This window comes from Odontesthes bonariensis, chromosome 6 (genome assembly GCF_027942865.1).
Source record: "Odontesthes bonariensis isolate fOdoBon6 chromosome 6, fOdoBon6.hap1, whole genome shotgun sequence".
Taxonomy (NCBI): domain Eukaryota; kingdom Metazoa; phylum Chordata; class Actinopteri; order Atheriniformes; family Atherinopsidae; genus Odontesthes; species Odontesthes bonariensis.
The window spans coordinates 3,668,493-3,687,754 of record NC_134511.1 but is presented as its reverse complement, the minus strand read 5'-3'; the positions used below and the strand labels follow the sequence as shown (position 1 = coordinate 3,687,754).

Below are 19,262 nucleotides of genomic sequence, written 5' to 3'. Positions count from 1 at the left end.
TTCGAAGTGTACGGATTAAAACTAAAACAAGCTGTTTGGACAGGCCGATAACCAAAGTCTGCCTTCTGCAGGAAGCAGAAGAGCAGTGAAGACCTTTTTGGATTATTTGGACATTCAGTCATGGACCTCTTTTTTGAACCTTTTTACTTTGACTTGACTTGTATGTTCACTCTGCATTTTGGTGTCTCCTACAAGGTTATGGTGGTGGTGGTGAATTATTACCTTGCAATAATTTGGGGCCGGAATGTAGGAGCCATACATTGATTTTGAGTTGTTTTACTTTGTATTATTCTATTTCTTGTGTGCACATGCATGACGTCAGCGGAGGCTGTCGCCGGTGTCTGTGGGTGGCACTTTGGGGGTGTTTTTCCTTTAAATGAGCAGGTGAGCTCAGCTGTGATGGGACGAGCTTGGATCATGGCGGCTGGGTGAGCTTGGGGAAAAACTTTTTGTTGACCGTAAACGTAAACGTAAACGTAAATGTAAACGTAAGCATAATAATAACTTGCACTGTCAGAGGCATCCTTGCACGGCTTGTGAAATGCATCAAATGAAGTAAGTGTCCTTTTATATACAAGCTTGTGAGATGGAGCAATAAACAACACCATTCGTGCAATAGTTCTGCGTGACGCGTCTTCAGTAGTAAAACCCCATGTCTTAGCCGGCCGCGGCGTTTGTATTGGTTTTTAAGATTTTACGCCGCAATAATGTTCATAAATGATATTGCTGATATGGGATGTCATACAGCTTCATGTCAAAAGAGGCGAACTATCCCTTTAATAAAGATGTCTTCCACCAATCAGTGAATTCTGGAGCTGCGGGCCATGCATGTTCTGGTCCTCACTGCTGACCAACGACACCCGACAGTCTTATTTGACGACATATTTATGTTATTATTTATCATTTATACAGTAATATACAATTAAAAGTGGAGGAAAAGTCGATGAAAACAAGCAGATGTTTTGGTGGGCCATCACCAGATTTAGAAGACAGTTTGTGACATCTTGGACACCCCTGTTGGGCCAAAGTGGCTGCAGTGAGCTCTCAAAGAGGAGACAGGAAACATCCACCAGGTAGGATCCGACCACAAATACCAACAGGACCTGAGCATGGCCTTTCCTTTATACCTCACCACCTTATTCCTGTCCACATACATAGTTTTATATTTATATATTATATATATTTATTTATTAGATTTTTTTAATCTTCTGTATTTGCTCTGTCTCTGGTTGATTATTGATTATTGTTGTTATATGTTTTTCTGACATGGAAATTTCCCCTCGTGTGTTCTGGGAAGTCTGAAAAAAGGAAAAGGGGGGGAAATGTTTTTACTTTTGCTTTCCTGTTCTGTTACAGCAGCTGGCAGCTAACATAAACAGAATACTTTCTACTGACGTCAGAGATCCTGAATAAAATACCGGAGCAGATCACCCGCCGCCGGCAGTAAGCTGGAGGACCCGGTGAGTAAACTTGGTTGGAATAAATAAATGATAGTAATATAAATGTGTTAATTATATAACTTGTGTCGTTCAGGGCAAAAAACTCGCCTGGACTGGATATATGTCTACTATTTTCTTTTTCTTAAACATTTATAGAAGTTGAATGGTTGTATTTCATGATCCGGATTTCCCACAGAGAGGTTTCTCTGTGCTTCCTGACACAGCCACCTGCCTGACAAACGTTTAGGTTTCACTCATTTCAGTCCTTTCCTTCGCCAAAATGTGTCCCGTTGTTTTTGGTTTCCCTGCAAGCTCCGCCCCGTGCGAAAGAAGCGCGTGCTCGCTGAAAACGGACCCAGCTGAGGCAGCTGAGTGAAGCACACACCCCCACCCACGTGATTGATCGGTTAGTGCTCAGTTTGTACTGCTTTGGTTTCTGAGATATTAAAGATTATTTTTTAGGTCGGCCGTGCACGTGCCACGGAGCTCCCTACGGGGAGCGTGAAGGCTCAAAGGTGCTTTCTTTTCTGACTCTGAGGAGCGTGCATGGCTGTTTCTGTGGAAGTTTGAATACGAATTTCTAATATTGAATTTTTAAGCATTAAAATCAGACTTTGAATTTGAAAAACCAACAGTGTAAAAAAAATAATCAATTTATAAAAACAAAAATGAGTGTAAAAAAAGATTCAACATCTAAAAATTAAATGGAAAAATTTGAACTTAAAAAAAATCAGTGGAAATAGAACCAGACTCAACAGGGAGAAGTAATCGATCCCTGTCTCAATTCATCCAACGGCAGCCAATCAAGTTCCGCTCCATTGGACAGATCAGCCATGTCCACCAACGCGGGTGATGGTGCTTCGGTGAGTGAGTTTACTTTATTTGCCATTTGTGTTAGTAAAATTGAGTAATAGATATTACTCAATATCTATTGAGCTGATCTGTCCAATGGAGCGTAACTTGATTGGCTGCATTGATGAGATTGATGAGGATTTAATATTGTTAAGGAGTCAAGCTGGGATTTTAGGTCGGGCCTTAAAGGGATAGTTCGCCTCTTTTGACATGAAGCTGTATGACATCCCATATCAGCAACATCATTTATGAACATTTTCGTACCCCCTCTTACAGCCTCTTTGCTTTAAAACTCCTCAATCACAGTTTCTGTTGATGCTTGGAAGCATTATATCACCACGAAAAGCTTAAACTGGCTCATGTCTAACGGGATGATCAATGACTGAAGAACTGGAGCAGCTACAGCTTCTGATGAGAGGCCCTGGCTGCTGTTGTGGGCTTCAGGAACATCTTTCTTCTTTTTAGATTTAACGATAATAAGCAGCACGTAGACAGTGCCTTTTAGAATTCTTCTTCCATTTATAGAATTACTTTAATGACCCCGAGGAATGAAATGACCGCTCCCACTGGTGGGGGAGTCCCTTCTTCCAGCCCAACAAACCCTTTACTTTCTCTTTCAGTCTTAGTAGGAGAACCACAGAAGAACAGAAGAGAAGCAGCAAAGTAAGTACTTTTGTTGGATTTAGTCGGATAGGCAGATCAGCACAGCTGTTAAATCAATCTTCTTCAAACTTAGAGACCCTTAAAGGTCCCTTAAAGACCCGGGAGAAGTCATTTGTGCTTTAATCATTCACAGATGGTTCGACTTTAACTGGTTAGAATAAAGCGCAAACGCTTAACTTCGGTCTTGGTATTCCTTCACAGGCTCCCTGCCAGTTGGTTTTAGGATTTTACTGTGTAAGACAGACTATAGGATCTTGGGTTGCAGCAATCACTTCGGGCTGTGTGTATATGTGTATGTGTGTGTGTGTGTGTATGTGTGTGTGTGTGTGTGGTTGCTGCAATACAAGCACAACAATAAAGAATGATTAGAAATTAAGTACAACTTAAACATAAGAACACAACTGAGGTCCGTTTCACAAAGCAGGTTTAGTGGAAACTCTGAGTTTATTAACCCTGAAATGAGGAAAACTCTGAGTTTATTAACCCTGAAATGAAGGAAAACTGACTTTATTAACCCTGAAATGAAGGAAACTGAGTTTATTAACCCTGAAATGAGGAAAACTGACTTTATTAACCCTGAAATGAGGGAAACTGAGTTTATTTACCCTGAAATGAGAGAAACTGAGTTTATTTACCCTGAAATGAGGAAAACTGAGTTTATTAACCCTGAAATGAGGAAAACTGACTTTATTAACCCTGAAATGAGGGAAACTGAGTTTATTAACCCTGAAATGAGGAAAACTCTGAGTTTATTAACCCTGAAATGAGGAAAACTGACTTTATTAACCCTGAAATGAGGGAAACTGAGTTTATTTACCCTGAAATGAGGAAAACTGAGTTTATTAACCCTGAAATGAGGGAAACTGAGTTTATTTACCCTGAAATGAGGAAAACTGAGTTTATTAACCCTGAAATGAGGGAAACTCTGAGTTTATTAACCCTGAAATGAGGAAAACTGACTTTATTAACCCTGAAATGAGGAAAACTGACTTTATTAACCCTGAAATGAGGGAAACTGAGTTTATTTACCCTGAAATGAGGGAAACTGAGTTTATTTACCCTGAAATGAGAGAAACTGAGTTTATTTACCCTGAAATGAGGAAAACTGAGTTTATTAACCCTGAAATGAGGGAAACTCTGAGTTTATTAACCCTGAAATGAGGAAAACTGACTTTATTAACCCTGAAATGAGGGAAACTGAGTTTATTTACCCTGAAATGAGGAAAACTGAGTTTATTAACCCTGAAATGAAGGAAACTGAGTTTATTAACCCTGAAATGAAGGAAACTGAGTTTATTAACCCTGAAATGAGGAAAACTCTGAGTTTATTAACCCTGAAATGAGGAAAACTGAGTTTATTAACCCTGAAATGAGGGAAACTGAGTTTATTTACCCTGAAATGAGAGAAACTGAGTTTATTTACCCTGAAATGAGGAAAACTGAGTTTATTAACCCTGAAATGAGGGAAACTCTGAGTTTATTAACCCTGAAATGAAGGAAACTGAGTTTATTAACCCTGAAATGAGGGAAACTGAGTTTATTAACCCTGAAATGAGAGAAACTGAGTTTATTTACCCTGAAATGAGGAAAACTGAGTTTATTAACCCTGAAATGAAGGAAACTGAGTTTATTAACCCTGAAATGAAGGAAACTGAGTTTATTAACCCTGAAATGAGGAAAACTGACTTTATTAACCCTGAAATGAGGGAAACTCTGAGTTTATTAACCCTGAAATGAAGGAAACTGAGTTTATTAACCCTGAAATGAAGGAAACTGAGTTTATTAACCCTGAAATGAGGGAAACTCTGAGTTTATTAACCCTGAAATGAGGGAAACTGAGTTTATTAACCCTGAAATGAGAGAAACTGAGTTTATTAACCCTGAAATGAGAGAAACTGAGTTTATTTACCCTGAAATGAGGAAAACTGAGTTTATTAACCCTGAAATGAGGGAAACTCTGAGTTTATTAACCCTGAAATGAGGAAAACTCTGAGTTCATTAACCCTGAAATGAGGAAAACTGAGTTTATTAACCCTGAAATGAGGAAAACTGAGTTTATTAACCCTGAAATGAGGGAAACTGAGTTTATTTACCCTGAAATGAGGAAAACTGAGTTTATTAACCCTGAAACCCCCTCTTACAGCCTCTTTGCTTTAAAACTCCTCAAAAACAGTTTCTGTTGATGCTTGGAAGCATTATATCACCACGAAAAGCTTAAACTGGCTCATGTCTAACAGGATGATCAATGACTGAAGAACTGGAGCAGCTACAGCTTCTGATGAGAGGCCCTGGCTGCTGTTGTGGGCTTCAGGAACATCTTTCTTCTTTTTAGATTTAACGATAATAAGCAGCACGTAGACAGTGCCTTTTAGAATTCTTCTTCCATTTATAGAATTACTTTAATGACCCCGAGGAAGGAAATGACCGCTCCCACTGGTGGGGGAGTCCCTTCTTCCAGCCCAACAAACCCTTTACTTTCTCTTTCAGTCTTAGTAGGAGAACCACAGAAGAACAGAAGAGAAGCAGCAAAGTGAGTACTTTTGTTGGATTTAGTCGGATAGGCAGATCAGCACAGCTGTTAAATCAATCTTCTTCAAACTTAGAGACCCTTAAAGGTCCCTTAAAGACCCGGGAGAAGTCATTTGTGCTTTAATCATTCACAGATGGTTCGACTTTAACTGGTTAGAATAAAGCGCAAACGCTTAACTTTGGTCTTGGTATTCCTTCACAGGCTCCCTGCCAGTTGGTTTTAGGATTTTACTGTGTAAGACAGACTATAGGATCTTGGGTTGCAGCAATCACTTCGGGCTGTGTGTATGTGTGTATGTGTATGTGTGTGTGTGTGTGTGTGTGTGTGTGTGTGTGTGTGTGGTTGCTGCAATACAAGCACAACAATAAAGAATGATTAGAAATTAAGTACAACTTAAACATAAGAACACAACTGAGGTCCGTTTCACAAAGCAGGTTTAGTGGAAACTCTGAGTTTATTAACCCTGAAATGAGGGAAACTCTGAGTTTATTAACCCTGAAATGAGGAAAACTGACTTTATTAACCCTGAAATGAGGGAAACTGAGTTTATTTACCCTGAAATGAGAGAAACTGAGTTTATTTACCCTGAAATGAGGGAAACTGAGTTTATTAACCCTGAAATGAGGGAAACTGAGTTTATTAACCCTGAAATGAGGGAAACTGAGTTTATTTACCCTGAAATGAGAGAAACTGAGTTTATTTACCCTGAAATGAGGAAAACTGAGTTTATTAACCCTGAAATGAAGGAAACTGAGTTTATTAACCCTGAAATGAGGAAAACTCTGAGTTTATTTACCCTGAAATGAGGGAAACTGAGTTTATTTACCCTGAAATGAGAGAAACTGAGTTTATTTACCCTGAAATGAGGAAAACTCTGAGTTTATTAACCCTGAAATTAAGGAAACTGAGTTTATTAACCCTGAAATGAAGGAAACTGAGTTTATTAACCCTGAAATGAGGGAAACTGAGTTTATTAACCCTGAAATGAGGAAAACTGAGTTTATTAACCCTGAAATGAGAGAAACTGAGTTTATTTACCCTGAAATGAGGAAAACTGAGTTTATTAACCCTGAAATGAAGGAAACTGAGTTTATTAACCCTGAAATGAGGAAAACTCTGAGTTTATTAACCCTGAAATGAGGGAAACTGAGTTTATTTACCCTGAAATGAGAGAAACTGAGTTTATTTACCCTGAAATGAGAGAAACTGAGTTTATTAACCCTGAAATGAGGGAAACTCTGAGTTTATTAACCCTGAAATGAAGGAAACTGAGTTTATTAACCCTGAAATGAAGGAAACTGAGTTTATTAACCCTGAAATGAGGGAAACTGAGTTCATTTACCCTGAAATGAGGAAAACTGAGTTTATTAACCCTGAAATGAAGGAAACTGAGTTTATTAACCCTGAAATGAGGAAAACTGACTTTATTAACCCTGAAATGAGGGAAACTGAGTTTATTAACCCTGAAATGAGGGAAACTGAGTTTATTTACCCTGAAATGAGAGAAACTGAGTTTATTTACCCTGAAATGAGGAAAACTGAGTTTATTAACCCTGAAATGAGGGAAACTCTGAGTTTATTAACCCTGAAATGAAGGAAACTGAGTTTATTAACCCTGAAATGAGGGAAACTGAGTTTATTTACCCTGAAATGAGAGAAACTGAGTTTATTTACCCTGAAATGAGGAAAACTGAGTTTATTAACCCTGAAATGAAGGAAACTGAGTTTATTAACCCTGAAATGAAGGAAACTGAGTTTATTAACCCTGAAATGAGGAAAACTCTGAGTTTATTAACCCTGAAATGAGGAAAACTGACTTTATTAACCCTGAAATGAGGGAAACTGAGTTTATTTACCCTGAAATGAGGAAAAAACTGAGTTTATTAACCCTGAAATGAGGGAAACTCTGAGTTTATTAACCCTGAAATGAAGGAAACTGAGTTTATTAACCCTGAAATGAAGGAAACTGAGTTTATTAACCCTGAAATGAGGAAAACTGAGTTTATTAACCCTGAAATGAGAGAAACTGAGTTTATTAACCCTGAAATGAGAGAAACTGAGTTTATTTACCCTGAAATGAGGAAAACTGAGTTTATTAACCCTGAAATGAAGGAAACTGAGTTTATTAACCCTGAAATGAGGAAAACTCTGAGTTTATTAACCCTGAAATGAGGGAAACTGAGTTTATTTACCCTGAAATGAGAGAAACTGAGTTTACTAACCCTGAAATGAAGGAAACTGAGTTTATTAACCCTGAAATGAAGGAAACTGAGTTTATTAACCCTGAAATGAGGGAAACTGAGTTTATTAACCCTGAAATGAGGAAAACTGAGTTTATTAACCCTGAAATGAGGAAAACTGAGTTTATTAACCCTGAAATGAAGGAAACTGAGTTTATTAACCCTGAAATGAAGGAAACTGAGTTTATTAACCCTGAAATGAGGGAAACTGAGTTTATTAACCCTGAAATGAGGGAAACTGAGTTTATTTACCCTGAAATGAGAGAAACTGAGTTTATTAACCCTGAAATGAGGGAAACTGAGTTTATTAACCCTGAAATGAAGGAAACTGAGTTTATTAACCCTGAAATGAAGGAAACTGAGTTTATTAACCCTGAAATGAAGGAAACTGAGTTTATTAACCCTGAAATGAGGAAAACTGAGTTTATTAACCCTGAAATGAGAGAAACTGAGTTTATTAACCCTGAAATGAGAGAAACTGAGTTTATTTACCCTGAAATGAGGAAAACTGACTTTATTAACCCTGAAATGAGGGAAACTGAGTTTATTTACCCTGAAATGAGGAAAACTGAGTTTATTAACCCTGAAAAGAGGGAAACTCTGAGTTTATTAACCCTGAAATGAAGGAAACTGAGTTTATTAACCCTGAAATGAAGGAAACTGAGTTTATTAACCCTGAAATGAGGGAAACTGAGTTTATTAACCCTGAAATGAGGAAAACTGAGTTTATTAACCCTGAAATGAAGGAAACTGAGTTTATTAACCCTGAAATGAGGAAAACTGACTTTATTAACCCTGAAATGAGGGAAACTGAGTTTATTTACCCTGAAATGAGAGAAACTGAGTTTATTAACCCTGAAATGAAGGAAACTGAGTTTATTAACCCTGAAATGAGGGAAACTGAGTTTATTAACCCTGAAATGAGGGAAACTGAGTTTATTAACCCTGAAATGAAGGAAACTGAGTTTATTAACCCTGAAATGAGGGAAACTGAGTTTATTAACCCTGAAATGAAGGAAACTGAGTTTATTAACCCTGAAATGAGGGAAACTCTGAGTTTATTAACCCTGAAATGAGGGAAACTGAGTTTATTAACCCTGAAATGAAGGAAACTGAGTTTATTAACCCTGAAATGAAGGAAACTGAGTTTATTAACCCTGAAATGAAGGAAACTGAGTTTATTAACCCTGAAATGAAGGAAACTGAGTTTATTAACCTGAAATGAAGGAAACTGAGTTTATTAACCCTGAAATGAAGGAAACTGAGTTTATTAACCCTGAAATGAAGGAAACTGAGTTTATTAACCCTGAAATGAAGGAAACTGAGTTTATTAACCCTGAAATGAGGGAAACATTTATGTGTGTGAAAACAGCATTATGTTGGGGATAAAAAGCTGTTAATGGTTTTAGTCTTCAGTATTTATCTGACCTGCCTTTAGTCTATGAGCCTCCCTCAGGTTTCTTATTGATTCCTAATGTGGGGCTAAAACCTACGGAGAAGCATCTTTTAGTGTTTATGGAACAGCCTTCCTGAAGACCTGCGGGCAGCTGGGATTATAGTCAGTATTTGACCAATTTATTTAATTATTACTTATTTAACACATTTATATTCTTTGTACTATTAATGAACCTGTTTTAAGCCATTTTTTTATTTTATTTTAATATCTTATTTTTACTCATTTTACTCTCAGTGACGGTTAAGACGGCGCTTTTAATGAACATTATCCTGTGTATATACGTGTATGTGCACGTGCATGGGTGTGCATGTGTGTGTGTCTATGTGCGACTCGTCAGCTTGTGGGTTGGAGATTTGGATGAGTAATCTTTATCTTATCTTTAAAGGGATATGCCACCCCCAGGCCAAATTAAGTGTATCCCCGCATTCCCGAGACATAAATAAGTGTGTTGGAGCGTTTTCCTGGCGACCCAGGCATTGTCCGAATCTCACAGCACTGACCACTGCTTGGTTGCGCGTAATACATACATGCTAGCGTCGCCAGCGTCGCCAATCGAAATATTTCGCCCAACGTGAATTAATTTACTTGATTTACCTTCTAATTACTGTGTGAGTGGTGTACTTTCACATCGAGTGCAAATGACTGTGTAAACAACACAGAAGGCTTGCTTTGCTCATGTCGGTTTGGCAACTAGTTTCCAGTGCGGAAAACACAGCTGAAGCACACTCCCCGCTTCGTCTTTGGGAATCCCCCCTGACTGCTTCACGCTGGTTTGTTTGAGGAAGTCGGGGGTGGGGGTTCCCAATGACGTAGCGGGGAGTGTGCTTCGGCTGTGTTTTCCGCACTGGAAACTAGTTCCCAAACCGACATGAGCAAAGCAAGCCTTCTGTGTAGATTTACACAGTCATTTGCACTCGATGTGAAAGTACACCACTCACACAGTAATTAGAAGGTAAATCAAGTAAATTAATTCACGTTGGGCGAAATATTTCGATTGGCGACGCTGGCGACGCTAGCATGTATGTATTACGCGTAACCAAGCAGTGGTCAGTGCTGTGAGATTCGGACAATGCCTGGGTCGCCAGGAAAACGCTCCCACACACTTATTTATGTCTCGGGAATGTAGGGTTACACTTAATTTGGCCTGGGGGTGGCATATCCCTTTAAAGTCCAGTGAGTGGATTTGGATTAGAAGAAGCAATAGCAGCTGGGGGCCCAGCAGGGGGAGCACTTAGGGAAAACAGACTTTTGGAAACAGCAAAGAAGAAGTTCAAGATATTTAAGTGGAGGGTGGGGCCCTATGGTGTGGCCCATGTGAGCCTTTTGAAACCAGGCGGCCATTTTGGGTGAGTTTGCTTTGAGTGAGTTGTATGGCTTTGTTTTTGCTGGCATTTTTAGTGATTATAGGACTGTTTAGGTGAGTTTGTCTGCTGGAACTGCTCGTGTGTTTTGTCGCGCACTGCTCGCACATTCTCAGTGCACAAGAAAATCTATGTAGCGCATAAAATTCACCATTAACGTATTAATTAATATCTAATACCAGACCTAATGTTTTTTTGTATCATTTTTCAATGTAACGCAGTGTGACAGGTATTCAGCCAATGATACGATACGGTTTACTTACGCTATGCAGCCAATCGTAGCATTGATAGTGCTTTCATATGTGCCCTGCCCATACGCGTCGTGCAGGTTAGCTAGCTAACAACAGTGTGGTGGACGACAGGAACGGGCAGCGCCAGCAACACATCCACTCACCAAGCCAAAGTAAAAAAAGAAATGCGGTTCTGTTAGGATGGAATGGCTGCCTGAGTATGTGCAAACAGAAGAACAAGCGGTGAAACTGGGTGATTTTCTTTTTCTTTTTTTGAGTGAGGAAGGTCTACTCTGCAAAACATGCAGGCTGCAAGCATGACTCTTACATATAACATATAACATACTACACATCTCATGAACAACAAGATTTTTGTCTTTTTCATTTTAAGTGGGCCCATATTAAAAGTAAAATAATGAAAATTGCTGCTGTAATTTGATTATTTTAATAAGCCATGTAACTTGATATGAAGGTTTTGAGCAGGTGTGATACAGGTGTGTGGCCACAGCGTGAACATCTGATGTTGCTCACAGTGGTCCTCAATGTGCTCAGGGAGCTTGTGTGTTTGCCCAGACACATGAAAAGTTAGAGGGAACATTGCCCCCTACCCGAACCAGGGTTTGAATCCCATTCCTACTTATCTTTACCTCTTTTATTTCTCCCCCTACCCGAACCAAGGTTTGTATCCCCACCCCGCTGTGACTGGTGTGCAGTTGGTGAGAGGCTGAGGTAGCTTGTGGCTGGGAAAAAAAAAAAAATTAATTGGTTGTTGTGGTGTGAGGAGCTGTGTTGGCTGGCATTATTGGAGTGACTCTGGGACGCCAGTGATCACTCTCTAGCCTCCTGGAGGTGTGGTGGGCCCAACTAGACGAAACACTGATGAAAGGAGCTTCCCACCTGATGACCCCAATGACATGTTGGTCAGCACTGCTCACTGGTCTATATCATAGGGAGTATAGGGAATTATTCACTGAGTCTGGTCCATTTTTTCTTTTTTTTCTTTAGCACAAGTTTCTTGTGTTTACCTTGAATATTTAATATTATCGGCTAGCACTTTACATTCTGCTGTTTCATACGAACAAAATGCAAGAAAAGAGTGTTCAGCAAGTACGATGACACCAGCTCAGGGATTCCTGCTGAGAAAGAGAAACACAAGTTAATAATAGAAGGAGGATATTTTTTCCTGCAGCTCTGCACCGAGATGGACGTCAGACAAACCTACCTCCTTAAGTTCAGTGTCTGCATTCTTAAACACGAAGAAGTAATTCATTTCATGACGCTCCTCTTCTTTTGAGCCCCTTCCAAACTGTTCTGCTCTTTCTGTGTTTCATACATGACAAAGAGAGAAAAAATGTTTCTACTTTAATCTGACCTCTGCTGATGGAAAGCAAACCAACCAGAAATACGGTTGAAATGACTTCTAAGTAACTGCACCCTGTTTTTTATTCAGTTCTTGCTCAGCCACATGCGCAGTTATCACCACAAGGAGTGAGACTCTTTGAATGCCAGATCAGCAGCACCGAGTGCATTTACAGAAGAGAAAAATAGAATTAGGACATTTGCATGAACATAAACATTAACGCCGTCTCTCGTGCACAAAGATTTGGTTTCTAAGATTACTTTTTCTTGCAGGTATTTTCTATCAAGTTTCTGCGAACGGAAGAAACTCCAACATGGTTTGGACATGTTTCTTTATTTTCATTTTGTTAGACAAACTTCTAGAAATCAATTTGCATTATTTCAATTTGTCATTTTTTACTTTTTATTCTTTGCAAATGGTCTCAACAGAACGAGTCAGTGGTTTGTTGAAAGTTGTGATTTCCATTTCAGTCAAGTAATGTTCTAAATAACTGATTTAATCCTCTAATCCTACTGTGGAAAACAGCCGGAGCTCGGGGACTTGATTGAGATCTTCAGATTGTTTTATCAGCACTGGGCTGTCTATGTTGGCGGAGGCTTTGTTGTGCACTTTGTGCAAGGTGAGGCCCACCAATAAACACAAGTTTTAGCACAGTGCACAAGCACGTCACACTTGAATAAGTTTAGTTTCTTTCTGTGATCTGGTTTGTCTTCTCAGAGGGGGGTTCAGGCTTCAGCAGCTCCAGCAGCTCCAGCTCCAGCAGCTCCAGCTCCAGCAGCGGAAGTGGAGACGGTAAAGGGGCCTTTGTGAGAAAAGTGAAGCTGCGAGACGCTGTGGAAGACAGCGACTGGGTGGTCAACAACAGTCTGGACCATAAATACTCACATTACAGTCCAGAGGAAATTGTGAGAAGGGCCCGTGCAAAGGTGGGCGAAAAACTGCGATACGACCTCATCGATTACAACTGTGAACACTTTGCCAATGAGATGCGCTACGGGGTAAAGGAATCCAGTCAGGCACTTCGGGTACGTACATCTTGTGCTATTTTGGCCAAATAAAAGGACGTTTTAGTTTTTTCTCTAGTTCTCACACAAGCTTTTCAAGCTGTAACTGACATTCTGTGATTCCGCATCAGTCAGTGGGGTCACATGGCACTGAAAGGATCGGATTATTGGCTAAATTACAATCAGACTGAGTTATTAAGTGCATGTAGACACCTTAATCTGACTAAGAATTGGATCGGATTCAGACCCCGAGATAACTGTGTTGAAAGTCACTCTAAACCTGCTTGTAGACGCTGAAGCACGTGGTGAATCAGACTTTGCGTTCTGCGCATGCTCCAGATGTTTTCCCGGGGTCGTGACCCGGAAGTCAAAGGAGACGATATTCCTGTTGTTGTCGCCGTCAGAAAGAAACAAACAACGCGATGGAGAATGCTCCGTTGGGCATCGCGTTTGTGCAACAAGCAGCTCATCACAGACCAAATGTAGAGGGACGTAGCTTCATCTGGCTCTGCGTTCTCCATCTTTCTCCAATGCCTGAGTTTGTTGTTGTTGTTGGTAGTGAAGAGGTCAACAGGAAGTGGTGAAAGTCGGCGTCCTTCTGAAGATATTTAGATCACTGGAGATCGGCGTATATCCATATAACGGGAGAGAACAGGACAGAGACAATACAGCCTCTAAATAAGGCATTATCTGTCTTTATTTCATCTATACTTTAAGACCAATGAATGAATGAACGCGTGTTATTGAGCTGTTAGCTCAGAGCTGCCGTGTTGTTGTTATCCGGGGCTATCGGGGGGTTGATAGGAAGCTTTCTCCACACGTGTCGAGTGAGATGACGTCATCACCGCGTGCCGCTGCAGCACAGCTCATTTGGTGACGCCGACTTTCACCAAACTGTTTGATGAACGTATTTTATGTCAGAAATAAGGTCCAGGTTTAAAAAAAAAAAACTAAGTTCCCCTTTAACTTCGAACCATTAGCCTAAACCTAAACATAACCTAATTATAACCCTAAAACGAAGTCTTAAGCCTGATTTATGGTTGTCACGGAGAGCCTCCCGGAGACGCTCTCCGTCGCTTGCGTGCGTCGGCCAAAATTCCTATCTATCCATTGAGGAGACGGAGGCTGTGTTCGAAACCGCATACTTCTCCTACTACTCCTCCTTCTCATACTAACTTTTTGAGTTAGTATGCGAGTTTTAGTAAGCGAGAAGTTCCCGGATGCATACTAGATTGGCCGAAATGTTGGGTATGCATCATGAGATTACTACTCATACTCAAACTACCCAAGATGCAACGTATCGTGACGTCGCCGATCGTCATTTCCTGTCAAAACGGCAGTTTCAAGCTAGCTACAACGAGGGTAGGTTCACTTCCTGTTTTCAAAACAAAAGCACCAATTGTATTGTAATGGCTTTCCCTATGATAAAAGGCAACGGGTGTTTTATTTTGTGAAAATAACCGGAAGTGCGTTGCTCACTGCGGCTAGCTTTAGTAGCACCGAAATCGTGGGAACAAAATTGTAAATGGCCGGTATTTTGTCAGGTTTTCAACACGTTGGGGATCTAAACGACTACTTTCTCCCCTGAAAATGTTTCAAATGTTGCTAAAGTTTACAGAAGCCCTTTTCACACTGCCGAATAACCCGCGTTTAATTCGCGAATTTGGCGTGTCCGCTGTTGTTTTCACACTGCCGACCCGGGCTGCCGCGTCAACTCGACTCGCCTTTCGACCCGCGTCGGACCCTAGTCTTTTTGCCGAGCCGAGTTTGATGTGAACACAATCGACGCGGGTCGGACGTGGGCGTGACGTGAGGAGTTTAAAAGACAGAATGGACAGCTGATTCAGAACAACAGCGACAGGTGAGGACAAGTTTTACTCTGTTTTAGCCTACATCAAGTTCGAGACATTTTTTAATATGGCCAACTGGGGAGACAAGGAGGTCCGCGAGCTCCTCAGCCTCCGAGCAGAGGACGTTATTTTCCGCCACATGTCGGGGACGGTGAAAGATGGACCTCTGCTGGAAGGGCTGGCAAGAAAGATGGGAGAGCGCGGTTTCCCACGCAGCAAGACGCACCGTAAAGTAACATCTCCATGAACTGCATTGCAAAAACGAGTTCTCAAGGTGTCCCGCCATCGTTTGTTTGAAAAATTTGATGCAGACAGGTGTATTTAACCCTACCTCCGACGCATGGCTTGTGCCTACGTCATTGTACACGCCCAGCATTTTATGTGTTTCGTGTGACGCTCTGCCACTAGGCAACGGCCCCTGAACTCGGCTTCAGGCGACACGGGTCACCCTGACACGCCAAGCGTTCACATTGCTCGACGCGGGTCGAAGGTGCAATTTGGACCCGCTAAGGTAGCGGGTCGCAGTGTGAAAGGGGCTAGAGTTTAGAGCTTAAGTGAAATCAGCTTCAGGCCGGCTGATTTCGACTCGGGCAGGAGCAAAATGCATTGTGGGTAAACGCTCTGCATACTGTCTGATCGATCAGTATGCAGAATGGAAGTATGTAGTAGCCCAGGGGTGGCCAACCGGTCAGAGACTAAGAGCTGCATTTTTTACTGTGTTACCACAAAGAGCCACATTATTTAGAAAAATGACCGAATTCTCTCCGTTACATCCGTCTGTTCTTGACTCGCTCTCGTCTCGGTCACGTGATGCATCAACGCTGATATTAAACCCACGAAAAGAGCAAAATGAGTCAAAAACAGACGTGTTTGGACAGCTTCCTCCCATAGAGGAGACAGAAGAAGAGGCTGTGACCACTGAGAAAAAGAAAGCTGCATTTTGAAGACACGTTTAAGCGTTACCATAGCGACCAGAGAGGATGTTATGTCAGGAGGACGCTGCTAATAAAGTTACATACAAGTACACAGTGGATTCAAGTTTATTATTATATTTACTAAATACCACAGAGTCTGTGTTAGTTGTATCATTTTATTTTGTAGTATTTATCCGTCACGCCTGAAAGGCCGGTCCGTGAAAATATTGTCTGACATTAAACCGGTCCATGGAGCAAAAAAGGTTGGAGAACGCTGCCGTATTGAACTCAAACGAAGCGAACACGCACATGAAAAAAAAAAACACAAACGCAAATTTTGATATGAACATAAGAGCCGCATGAAACCAGACAAAGAGCCGCATGCGGCTCGGGAGCCGCGGGTTGGCCACCCCTGTAGTAGGCGGTTTCGAACACAGCCGGAGACTCGCGGAGACCACAAGGGTTGTGATTGGTCGGCTAACAGCATCATTTCTGGAATCACTTTTCCGGTTTAGCTCCTTCCTCCCAGAACAACAACAATGCCGCCATTTTTGAAAGAGTTTCCTGTGTGCCGGTCAACATTTGGTCAAAATGATTTGCATTTCAACATCAACAAGCTCCAACTCCAACAACAGTCTTTCTCTCTCGGTCGCCATCGTTCACTGTGAGGAGCTGGAACGGAGCCGGAAGGTGAACAACCAATCAACCACTTTCACCATAGACGTCGCCAGATTAGCTCGCCTAGCGTAGCGCCGCCTACTGATCGGGAGGTGAACTGCCTTGCGTATCCGACATCCCGACGGAGAACTTCGAAAGGTTTAACAGCCTCTGCATGACCACGGAGTCGGATTGACGAGGCCTTTAACCCTCAAAAATGACCTTTTACTCACGGGGGAAGCATCTCTGTTCCCATATTCATAGGAAGTCCACATAAATTAATGAGCCATCAGATTTTCATCCCCATCAAGTGAGGAGAAAAACAAGCACAAAAACACAAGAGTAAAGCTTTAATATGGAGGTTCTCTATGAAAAATACTCTCTGTCTAAAAGGTGTTTGTTTTCTCCCCGCAGACGGTTGCAACTGGTGGGTTGGCTGGACCTCTTTCCTGGTTGGGAAGCAAGTTTAAATTTAACTAATCACAGTGAGTTAGTCGTCACTATCGCCACATGATGCGTTCACCGATGGAAGAGTTTCTCTGCCTGAGATGCCATGTTGTGCCCTTTCATGGTAAAGAACATGTTATGCAAATTTTGATTTATATTCTTTCTCAAGAATCGTTCCCTTGATTAAAAACGCCAACATAAAGTGACCTGATGTAGCTTTCATGTACATTATGTGGTTAAGCAGAGGTTAGAGGTTAAGGACCTGAGTTGTAACATTTTCCTTAGGTAAAAAAAAATCATTCGATACACTCTAAGTTTTAGGCCATCTCTTTTTTTATGGTGTTGTTAAGAAATGACTGTTGTGTTTAACGTCTACAGATGAGGCACAGAGAATTGGTTCTTCAGACTTATGATGCGCATACCTGCTGTGTTGTGATGTGATGTTTCTCGCTGTAATAAAGCAGTGCTCTTCACTCAAACCTGACATCTACAGTGAGTTCCTGAGCGTCATGGCTTCCCTTCAACAACTTCAGTAACAAGCATTCCTGGATTTGATCTGACTTGATCACCAAGAAATTATTACCACTATTAACTACAAACTCTGCCAAATGCTCCAAAACTAAGAGAAACATTTTGATAGTAACGTTTGTCTTCGTTTCACTGTAAAATGTTTTATATAAATTACTTTCTGTGGATGTTGATGGAAGGCTGTCATTCTAAAAAGTTCTCCCTTAAATAGAAGTACGACAGCAACATAAAACAACTCTGGGCTTCAAATGATTTCCCTGCATCCAAACAGCAACAGAAGAATGCTGCTCGGTGTCCCAATGGAAAGATATTGTGATTTCTGCCAGAGACCGAACAAATATAATCGTAATTAATTTCTAGATTAAAATAAAACGACATTAGATCAGAATTGTTCATGTTTGCAAGCGGCTGACGCTACTGAGGTAACAACTGCCAGTCAACAAACAGACTCATTCATGAAATCATCTAGTTCCCACGAATTAAGCAAGTCGTTCCCCCTAAGTATCTCCTTAAATCTTTAAATGCCGTTTTCTCAAAATCAGTTATTTGTATTTTTCCAGTATCAATATCTCAGCCTATGGAGCACCTACTAACACCAAACTTTGCAGTTATACACTTAGCAGTATTCTGAAGATATTTACTGAAGGATTTGTTGATAATTAATTCCTGGCCTGATTTATGTGACATTATAATAAAAAAATGTGGCAAAAATCGATGTTTTTTAGGCAATTAATTTCCTAGGAAATGAAAGCAGATATCCTGAAATCCCTAATTTTCTTTTCATTTTGTGTGTAAACAAAATGAAAAAAGAATTTTGCACCTGGCTTTATCATATGTTCAGATCTAGCTTCCGGAAATATATGCAAACTATGTGCACATATTTAATGAGATAATGCCTAATTTGCATAATTAAACATACACATTTCTAAAACTTGTAATACATTTTTTTTTCATACTTGTATAAGTAATCAACTGAGGAAGTTTCATGGTGATATCTATTATTTTAAAATATTACCCTATTCACCTGTAGTGTCTCGCCTTAAAAAAAACGTTGCTAAGGTGGCCTGTCATCAGGCATGTGCTTTTCTTTTGTTTTTCAACTTTATTGACCAAACGTGTATCTTTCATAATACATTCATCATAAATATATTATACGCACGAAATATATACGTATAGTCTTTTTGCGACTCTATAAATAATCCTTCTTTGCAAACCGGAAGTACTACGAGTACGGTGTTGATTTTGTATGACGTTACATGGTGCGGCTCTAAAAGTATCTGAAGTAAATTTATTTATTTTTCTTTGTATTGATCATCGAGATGAAGTGGACTTATTAGTTCGGCTGTACTGGATATTTGATATATTTACTAGATGTATGTTTTCCAACCCTACTTGGCAAAACTGAAGAAGCTGCTAACCCAAAACCACATTTCTACAATAACAGTTTAAATATCTAACATATACCAACATCTTTACTTTTTTTTTTTAAACGTCAATCATATAGATGAAGTGTAATTACTAATTCGGCTGTACTAGATATTTGATATATTCAGTATATATATGTTTTTAAAACCCTGCTTTGCAAACTTGAAAGAACTACAAATATGGCGCTAATTTGGATCAGATACATAGCACAACATAAGGAAATTATAGTTTGCACTGAGGTCAATATTTCAAGGCAGGACTAATTTATAATCTTCACACTGACATATGTTACTCACCAGGTCAAGG

At 40.3% G+C, this 19,262-nt stretch overlaps 1 protein-coding gene across 4 annotated transcripts in view; it reads left to right on the top strand.

The window, feature by feature from the left end:
- The first annotated feature begins 1,424 nt into the window (after positions 1 to 1,424).
- LOC142381846 (phospholipase A and acyltransferase 3-like) overlaps positions 1,425 to 19,262 on the top strand; it is a 36,552-nt gene continuing 18,714 nt past the window's right edge. The window contains exons 1-8 of one of the 4 annotated variants that reach the window (XM_075467104.1): positions 1,426 to 1,460; positions 1,752 to 1,845; positions 2,912 to 2,954; positions 5,442 to 5,484; positions 12,404 to 12,447; positions 12,657 to 12,750; positions 12,849 to 13,156; positions 16,971 to 17,482. In XM_075467104.1, coding sequence (XP_075323219.1) covers positions 12,445 to 12,447; positions 12,657 to 12,750; positions 12,849 to 13,156; positions 16,971 to 17,036 — 471 coding nt within the window. In that variant the 5' untranslated portion in view covers positions 1,426 to 1,460; positions 1,752 to 1,845; positions 2,912 to 2,954; positions 5,442 to 5,484; positions 12,404 to 12,444 and the 3' untranslated portion in view covers positions 17,037 to 17,482. Of the gene's footprint in view, positions 1,461 to 1,751; positions 1,846 to 2,911; positions 2,955 to 4,737; positions 5,485 to 12,403; positions 12,448 to 12,656; positions 12,751 to 12,848; positions 13,157 to 16,970; positions 17,483 to 19,262 lie in introns of those variants that run through there. The other 3 variants (XM_075467105.1, XM_075467106.1, XM_075467107.1) reach the window with 3 other exon arrangements.